Source organism: Bombina bombina, chromosome 8, assembly GCF_027579735.1.
Source record: "Bombina bombina isolate aBomBom1 chromosome 8, aBomBom1.pri, whole genome shotgun sequence".
NCBI lineage: Eukaryota > Metazoa > Chordata > Amphibia > Anura > Bombinatoridae > Bombina > Bombina bombina.
This window is the reverse complement of record NC_069506.1, coordinates 254,288,570-254,298,668: the sequence shown is the minus strand read 5'-3', so window position 1 is coordinate 254,298,668 and position 10,099 is coordinate 254,288,570. Positions and strand designations below refer to the sequence as shown.

General features: G+C 38.3%; 1 protein-coding gene across 1 annotated transcript in view; it reads right to left on the bottom strand.

The window, feature by feature from the left end:
- Positions 1-591: 591 nt before the first annotated feature.
- The window catches only part of LOC128639099 (phospholipase A2 inhibitor and Ly6/PLAUR domain-containing protein), a 148,980-nt gene continuing 139,472 nt past the window's right edge, over positions 592-10,099 (bottom strand). The window contains exon 5 of the mRNA XM_053691250.1: positions 592-5,390. Coding sequence (XP_053547225.1) covers positions 5,200-5,390 — 191 coding nt within the window. The 3' untranslated portion in view covers positions 592-5,199. The remainder of the gene's footprint in view (positions 5,391-10,099) is intronic.

Sequence of the window (10,099 nt, the reverse complement as noted above, 5' to 3'; positions counted from 1 at the left end):
ACAAGCTACCTAATTACCCCTTCACTTCTGGCCAAAATACAAGTGTGGTGCGCAGCGGCATTTAGCGGCCTTCTAATTACCAAAAAGCAATGCCAAAATCATATATGTCTGCTATTTCTGAACAAAGGGGATCCCAGAGAAGCATTTACAAGCATTTGTGCCATAATTGCAGTTAGAAACCTAAAGTTTGTGAAAAAGTTAACAATTTTCCAATTTACTTTTATCATCACATTTGTTTTGTTCTCTTGGTATTCTTTGTTAAAAGTTAAAACTAAGTAGGCTCATGAACTGATTTCTAAGACAACATTTTATCAGTACAGTTTGACAGTTTTTCACAGTTAGACAGTGCTAGTTCATGTGCCATATAGATAACATTGTGCTCACTCATATGGAGTTATGTTTGAGTGAGCACTAATTGTCTAAAATGCAAGTCTGTCAAATTAACTGAAATAAGGGGGTAGTCTGCAAAGGCTTAGATACAAGAGGTAAAACGTGTAGCAATATAACCGTGTTGGTTATGCAAAATTGGGGAATGAGTAATAAAGGGATTATAAATATTTTTAAACAATAAACACTTTTAAGTAGACTGTCTTTTTAAGGATAGCAAAAATATGCTTTATTATAGGAGGGACCCAAATAAATAGCAAGGTAAGGCCATTTTTTACTTCTACAAGAGCAGCCACTACTAAAAATGTTTAGAAATGTGATTTCATTCTACACAATTTGTGGTATTTACATAACATATTGACAGTAACAAAATATTGCATTTGCTATAAATTATGAGGAAACTGTTCATAGAAACCCTAGAAAACGGTTATTTCACAAGGATTATTTCAAATATGAAGAAACCCTTGTTAGACATGAATCCATTTCTTGTCTACTCGGATGCAACTCATGGATTCCAAAACCCAAAATGTCAAATTAATACAATGCATTTTTTTTTTGTTATAAATTTATGGGAGATTAAAAAAAAAAAAAGCATGTTTAGTAAAACAAGTAAATAAGTAAATGCAGTAGTGCATTTATATTTTTCCAACAAAGAATACCAAGAAATTGAAGTTGGATTTCCTGCCCCTGTAAAGGACCATTAAAGGGATAGTAAACCCCAAAATGTTCTTTTATGATTCAGATAGAACATACAATTTTAAATATCTTTCCAATTTAATTATATTATCAAATTTTCTTCATTCTCTTGTTATCCATTGCTGAAGGGGCAGCATTGCACTACTGACAGGAGGCTGAAAATATCTATTTAGCCAATCACAAGAGACAAATGTGTGCAGGCACCAATTAGCAGCAGCTCCCACTAGTGTATGATATGTGCATATTCATTTTTTAACAAGGGATACTAAGAGAATGAAGCACATTTGAAAATAGAAGTGAATTTAAAAGTGTCTTACAATGACATGTTCTATCTGAATCATGCAAGTTTAATTTTGACTTTCCTATTCCTTTAAAGTTGATATTTCAACAATGCCTTAAATGTTTCTTTATTGCAAGTATACATTCATTATTTATTTTGCAGTCTTTTGTTGTAAAGTACATGTAAAAAAATGTGTTTGCTTCACTTTCTTCCAGGTAGGTTTGGGTTAATACTTTAAGGCAATTTATACAAGCTTTTGTTTGCTTTTCCCTCCCTCCTTAAGCGTCTATGGTGTCACATGCTTTTAAAGGTGGATTATCAGTTTTGCATCAACAATCGTGATAGGTAAATCATTCGTTTCAATAGTAACTAAGTTGATTCAGTGCTAAACCTCCTTACGGGAATACCAGAGGGTAGGCTACCCCAGTCTGGATATATACAAACAAGTTTGTGCTATATCTGAATATTAGTTTGTGATTGGCTAGCAAGGTTTCTTTTGTTCAGGAGGACAGGGAAATCAATTAAAAGAATAAACATAAAACAATATAATCATTTGAAAAAAAAACCCTGCAGTTTTCAATGCAAAATTATTCTTATATATAAAGGTTTAAAATCATGTAGTTTACAAATTGTGTTTAGTGTCCCTTTAAGTATAATAGATGTGTGTTCAGATTTGGGCATATATAAAAACTAAAAATGTGTCCATATTCAGTAGATTTGTCTGGAAATGATCAACAAAGTGAGCTTTAATGAAAGAAAAAAAAAGAAACAATAAACAAATGCATGCAAAAAAAATGGATTTGTTTGTGCAGTTACTCTAAAGGCTTGCACAGCGTCTTCCCTCTCTCTCTCTGCTTCTCTAGCCATTGCCTTAATTCATCTCTTACCCCTGGCGCATTTCCTGAAATATTGTCAATCATAAAAATTGTCATGCTCATAGGAGTCGGTTCAGGGGTTTAGAGTCTATGTGTGGTGTCAGTTATAGGGCTGTCTTGTGTACTAAAAGGGGACAGTGAGATGGACTTCTTAATGGAACTACCCCTTTTAGGCATATCTGAAGAAACAGACCGTCAATGCAAGTTTATTGTACAGGACACTGAAGGATCAGATAATAGAAGCGGGATAGGTGAGCAGGTGTGCCCACTCCAGAGCATGTATCGGATATAATGCCCATGATAGAGCTAGGAACAGGAATGGCCACTCTAAGGCTGAGACTGGAGTGCCCAGTTGAGGCAGAGACAGGAGTACCCACGATAGGGCCAGGAACAGGAATAACTACTCTAAAGTTGAGACTGAAGTGCTAACTTGAGGCCAAAGACAGGAATACCCACTGCAGAGTTTGAGTACAATAGCTGGATACTGGTATGTGGTAGATACTCTTTGCAGGGCTTAGAAGCTAGAACTGGAGACTGGTACTTGGCAGATACCTTCTGCAGAGCTTGGGTAAAGTAACTGGATACAGGAATTTGACAGACACCTTCTGCAGAGCTTGGGTACAGGAACTACACAGACCCCCTCTGCAGAGCTTGGGTGCAGTAGCTGGAGACTGGCACTTGGCAGACACTCTCTGCAGAGCTTGGATGCAGTAGCTGGAAACTATAACTTGGCAAGCACCCTCTGCAGGGCTAGGCACTGAAACAGGATACCACTGCTTTGAAGGGGACCCCTGCAGGACTTGGATACAGCAGCAGGATACCAGAGAAGGCAGGATGATGACACAAGATACCAGGTAGTCTTGGCTGGCTGGTGATGAGAGAATAGCCAGGAGGCAAGCCAAGAGTCAGATACCTGAGAGCAGTCTGATAAGTCACCAAATACAGATATAATATGTTTGAGTAGTAAGGAGACAAGGCTAAGTTCGGTATACCAGAATAGCAGTCCGATCTTTCAACACACAAAGGGATATCCAAGAAAGTATTCAGGAGGCAAGCCAAATTCATGAACCAGAGGGAAAAACCAAACAGGAACTCAGGCATGGTCAGAGGCACTAACAGAATGGTAGAACCACAATGTCAGGGCAGGTAGTGGTTTGTTAGGCTGCCTTTTATAGCAGTTCTGATGAGTTAAGGCAGGCAGGTGGAACTAAAGAACACAACCAGTGCAGGCAACAGGTCTCCCAAATTGTCAGCACAAGCTAAAGCCCTCTGGTGGCACAGAGACAGGGCTACAGGCTGCAAATCAAGAGCCCCAGGTTCAATTCCAGGCACGGATGTGACACCCATCCTAAAAAGCCCTCACTTGACCCCTTCACCCCTTTTAACTATTGGCCAGTCTTCCCTTTGCCTCCAAAGTATTAAAATGACTAGTCTATAATCGTCTAACTCCTTACTTGACCCACTACAATCCACTCTTACTAGAAACCATTCTTACTAAAGTAACATATGATCTGCTGTCAGCTAAAGCAAAGGGACACTATTCCTTACTAATTCTTCTTGTCTTTCTGCTGCTTTTGATACAGTTGACAATCCTCTACTGTTACAAATCTTACATTAATTTGGCATTCAAGACACAGCCCTGTCTTGGTTTCATATCTCTTACATCGCTCATTTACAGTTTCCTTTAACCACATATTCTCTAATCCTTTTCCTCTCTATACATCATCCCTTGGATATACTCCTTTGGTTTCCAGTACCACTTATATGCTGATGATACCCAAATCTATCTTTCCTCTACTAATATCTCTCCCTCTTTACTCAACCAGATTACCAACTGTCTCTTTGCAATTTCTTTTTGGATATCCTCACACTATCTCTATGGAAATCTGTCTAAAACTGAACTGCTTCTTATTCCCCCTATTCAAGACATCTAACACCTGACATTTCTCTGACAGTTGGAGACTCTACTTTCAACACCTCACTCCAGGTCTGCTGTCTCCAGGTCACACTTGATTCTGAACTCACTTGCACTCCATATATACAAGCGCTCCCTAAATCCTGTTGTCCACACCTACGCAACATCTCCAGAATTCAACCCTTCCTTACTCAAGAAACTGCAAAAATAATAATTAATTCCCTCAGTTTGCCACGCATTGACTACTGTAATCTACTTCTAAATGGGGCATTCCCAAACACAGTCTCCCCCCCCCCTCCAATCTATTATGAATGCTTCAGCTAGACTCATCCACCTAAGTTGCCAATCTACATCAGCTGCTCCGCTCTGCCAATCTCTACACTGGCTCTCCATACACTTTAGAATACAATTCAAAATGTTAAGCCTAGATATAAGAATAAGCATACAACTGTGTTAAAACTTCCCTTAAAAGTAGACTGACCATATTGCCGCTTTAAAAAGGGACACATATGAAAAATACATATTATATATATTAATAAACAGTCCAGTCTCCTTACATGGATCATGTCCGTCCCACATCGATAAATGCAGACAGCAAACGCTGTGGGCATTTATCATTGCACAAACATTTCTCGTGAAATACTTGTGCAATGCCGCCCCTTGCACATTCGCTAGCAGGGGGTGTCAATCAACCCAATTATATACGATCGGGCTGATTGCTGTCCGCCGCCTCAGAGGTGGCAGATGAGTTAAGGAGCAGCGGTATTAAGACCGCTGCTTCTTAACTTACATTTGCGGTGAGATGGAAAGTACGGGGGTAGATAGCAGCATCCGCTGCTTGTTAAATCTACCCCTAAGTGCTATTTCAATGTCTTGTTATCATGTATTTACTGGTCCTTTAAATTTCCCTTTAATGCAAAATTATGTTTTGGTTGCAAAGCGTATAGGCGTACATATATAAAGTACACATACAGTGCTTAATACACAAACAAACAGTGCTTTTGACGTCTGAGTATAAATCTATACAATGAATACAATGTTTTAGCTTAGGAAAATAGTTTGATGAAGAGAAGAACGAGAGTGAGCAGAAATACATTGCAGTATAGTCCAACACTTCCATCAGTACATGAAATCTCGGTCTTTGATTTCAAATTTCCAACATTTGTGGTCTGGCTGCCAATGGTACAAATTGATGGTGTTGCACAGCCACGGACAGATTGAACACTGTAAACAGGTTCTGAAATGAAAAATACAGAATAACAATTACTCAATTATTGTGACAATAAACGCCAGTCTAGTAATTCATTGCTCAGATTAACTGATTAATATGTTTGAATGCAGTTTCTTCACAATAACATCAGTTTAAGATATGCGTACCATTAATAATATTAAGAGCATACCTAGGTAGGCTCTGGAGAGTTCACATGTCTGGAGCCATATAGCTGCAGTTCAACATCAATTCTATACATTTCAGTTTTTTTTACATTTTGAAACATTGCTGCCATCTAGTGTTCAAAAATGACCAAACTTGTGAATGCTACTGAGACTACCTAGGAATGATCTTCAGCAAAGGGTACCAGGAGAATGAAGCATATTTAATATTAAAAGTAAATACTTCCTTTCAGTAATTAATTAACATTCTGATGATCAAATGCAATATGTGTAGGACAAATGTTTGTTGTCCTATATTTTTAGTTTGAAATAAATATTAAAAAAACGATTTGGTTTCTAACATGTGAACGTGTGAATAAGCAAATACTACTTAAACAGAAAGATTATAGTTTCCATCAGCTCTAGAGTGTATTATATGAACAGTTTAAACTTCTAAAGTTATTTGAAATGAATTGCAGTAGGTTTGAATGTGAAAACATCCTAATAAAAGCCATTTAAACCCACTTTTTATGGAAATTCTGATGGGCAGGCACTGCTCACATTGACCTAGATAACAACTGGAGTGCCAAATATTAGCACTATTGAGTGCTAACACCGGGCAAGTTAAATCAATAGCGCTCCAATTCTTGCACATGTATTACAAGATAAAAGTAAACACACAAGCGAAAGACTCATAGGGGCATATTTATCAAGCTCCGTACGGCTCGCCGGAAACAAAGGTTATAAAGCAGCGGTCTAAAGACTGCTGCTCCATAACTTGTCCACCTGCTCTGAGATATCAACCTGATTGAATACAATCGGGTTGTTTGACACCCCCTGCGACTCTGCAGTTGGCGGCATTGCACCAGCAGTTCACAAGAACTGCAGGTGCAATGATAAATGCAGACAGCATATGCTGTCGGCATTTATCGATGTGCGGCGGACATGATACGCTACTTTGTATAATGTCCGCTCACACATTGATAAATATGCCCCATTGTGCTTATATATATATACACACACATATATACACAGTTGGACTTAACAATAAAAATTAAAAACTTTCGGCTAGATTACGAGTTGTGCGTTAGGGTAAAAAAGCAGCTTTAAGAGGTCCTAACGCTGCTTTTTTACACCTGCTGGTATTACGAGTCTTGCAGGTTTAGGGGCACCGCACACTTCTTTGGCCTTACCGCAAAACGACTTACGTAAACTTCAAAAAGTCCTTTTTCTATGGGACTTCCATAGCGCCGGTATTACAAGTCTGTCCTGGGAGGCCAAAAAGTGAGCGGTACACCCTACCCTGTCAAGATCCCTAACGCATTTAAAAGTCAGTAGTTAAGAGTTTTATGCTACAACGCCGTAACATAAAACTCATAACTAAAGTCGGCCGAAGCAAAAATGTCAAATATGTAAACTCTCGAAAAAGTATGTAAGGAAGACCAGGAAGCCACCCTACAATCTAATCCATAGAGGCCTCATTCTCAAATGACCCAAGAGGAAACCAGAGCTATAGTTGAATGAGCCTTCATCTTCTGAGGAGGCTTGTGTTACGCTGACTCATAAGCTAAGCAAGTAATGCTCCTCAACCAGCAAAAAAAAAGAAGCGGATGAGGCATCCTGCCCCTTACGCTTCCCAGACAGTTCTCTGCCAACCTCCTTTGATGAAAGGCAAAGAATAACTGGGCGATGAGGGAAGTGGGGGAGGTATTTAAGCCTTTGGCTGGGGTGTCTTTGCCTCCTCCTGATGGCCAGGTTCTGCATTTCCCACAAGTAAGGAATAAAGCCGTGGACTCTCCTCATATTAAGAAGGAAATCTCCTCAGTAGAAATTCAAGCAGACTGTCATTATGTTCAGTGCAGCTGACCGACAGAGCAAGCAAGAAACAACATAAGATGAATCTGCATTTCCCTCTCATGCGTGTAAGGTATGTGCTGAGTTACTTGTCCCTGCTGCTACAGCTTCTACATATTTATTATAATTATTGTTTCAGCTTATCTAAAAGGTAGGGGGTCCTAAAGCAGGGCAATACTATCCAGCTCACCCTGCCTTTTTTCAGTCTAAGTATTTTTTTTAACCATTTCACTGCCAAAGGGCATTACTGTCTACAGTGAAATTAGTAAGATCATTTTACTAATAAAAATCTTGTAATCACATCCCGACACTCTTAAGAGTAATACATGTAAAATTTAATAAAACTTAAGAACAAAAAGAATGAAAAAACAGAACTCAATATATGTGCCTTCTGTGTATGTATTTGTGTGCCTTTGTACATAAATACCTGCATCTTGACTGGAATATTGCAGCATTAAAGGGATATTAAACCCACATTTTCGTCTTTAATGATTCAGAAAGAGCATGCAATTGTAAGCAACTTTCTAATTTACTCCTATTATAAAATTTTCTTCGCTCACTTGCTATCTTTATTTAAAAAGCAGGATTGTAAAGCTTAGGAGCCGGCTCATTTTTGGTTACACTTACTTATTGGTGGCAAAATGTAGCCACCAATAGACAAGCGCTATCTAGGGTTCTGAACCTAAAATGGTCTGGCTCCTAAGCTTTATACTCCTGCTTTTTTTTAAATAAAGACAAGAGTACGAATAGTGCTTGCTTATTGGTGGCTACAATTATCCACCAATTAGCAAGCGCAACGCAGGTTCTGAATAAAAAATGAGCCAGCTCCTAAGCTTTACATTTCTGCTTTTTAAATAAAGACAGCAAGAGAACGAAGATAAATTGATAATAGGAGTAAATTAGAAAGTTGCTTAAAATCGCATGCTCTATCTAAATTATGAAAGAAAAAAAATAATTGGATTTAGTGTCCCTTTAAGCTAGCATACATGGTGGTAGGGGCCCTTTCGACAATTTGAATGCTCATGTGCATGTGAATGTCATTGGCTCCCTCTGTGTGTATGTGGATATATAGGGGTGCCTGTGTGTGTATTGCCTTTATATGTGGATGTCTATGGGCACCTGTGTGGTGTTAGTGTTAATTTTATGTACATGTTTATGGGTGTGTGCAGACATATGGGTGGCTCATTTAAAACGAAAGAGACATTAAACACTAAAAAAAGCTAGGTAGAGTGATGCATTAAAATAAAAGATTAGTCTGTGAATAACATGCAGATAAACTATTTAAATATTGACAAACTAAGTGCAATGTTTTAGTGTCTATAAACAATGGGCACTGCCATGTTGTAACTTAGGGTACCTTCTCTGCGGTGGCCAATTAGGGCTTTGATGTGTGTGGGAGAGGGGGGGCATCATGTTCAGTCACCTACAGATTGTATATTAGTTTTATGGAGGACAGCTGGCAACCCTAGATGGGATGAACCCTGTTTTCCCAAATACCTGATGAGATGGGAGTACATTTCAGTTTTCACATTTATTAGCTCAGGGGACAGTCTAATCCAGTATTTTTATTGTTTAAAAAGATAGATAATCCCTTTATTATCTATTCCCCAGTTTTGCTTAATCGTCACGGTTATATTAATATACTTTTTTACCTCAGTGATTACTTTGTATCTAAGCCTCTGCAGACTACCTCCTTATTTCAGTTCTTTTGACAGACTTGCATTTTAGCCAATCAGTGTCCTCTCATAAGTATCTCCACAGGCGTGAGCACAATGTTATCTATATGACACATATGAACTAATGCCCTCTAGCTGTGAAAAACTGTCAAATGCATTCAGATAAAAGGCAGCCTTCAAGGGTTTAGAAATTAGCATATGATAAACTTTCAACTAGGAATACCAAGAGATAAAAACAAATTTTGATGATAAAAGTATATTGGAAAGTTGTATAAAAAACTTGGTGTTATATTCACTTCCTGTTGCTAATGTTTTTTTTGTACCCATCATTTAATAAGGAGAAACAGGCCATCATTAATTCTCCAATCCTGAGGATGGTGTAATGCGACCACTGGTTTCCAAGATGGTGCAGACAGGCTCTCTGCACATAATAAAACACTGCACAGAGCTCTGTCTGTTTCTTGTTATCACAAGTATTGCAGCACTCCAAATTGCTGAGCAGAGAAGAGCAGACTAAGCGCTCTCAAAGACTCAGCTCACTGTATTCGTGACTCTGGGACTCATGGCTAACAATTATCCATAGCAAAAACAACACTCCAAATTTGCAATATCAAAATGCAACCCAAATTTTTTCTTATGATATAAATGGAGCATACAAATTTACTTTGTATCTTTATATTCTTTGTGGAAAAGCAGGAAAGTGAGCTCAGGAGCATGCACGTATCTGAAGCACTATATAGCAGCAGTTTTGCAAGAATGTTATACTTTGCAAAAGCACTATATGGCAACACTATTTCATGCCAAGTAGTTTTCCAGACATACATATACATAAATAGATATCTCTTCAACAAAGAACAGCATGATAATAGTAGTAAATTGTAAACTTTTTTTTTTTAAATTGCGTGATCTATCTGAATCACAACAACATGAAGGGCAAGATTACAAGTGGCACGCTATTGTTTGGCGAGAGCGATATCGGGTTTTCGTGTCCATTAGTACTTGTATTACAAGTTTAAAGTAAATACAAATGCACAAGCGCAATAGC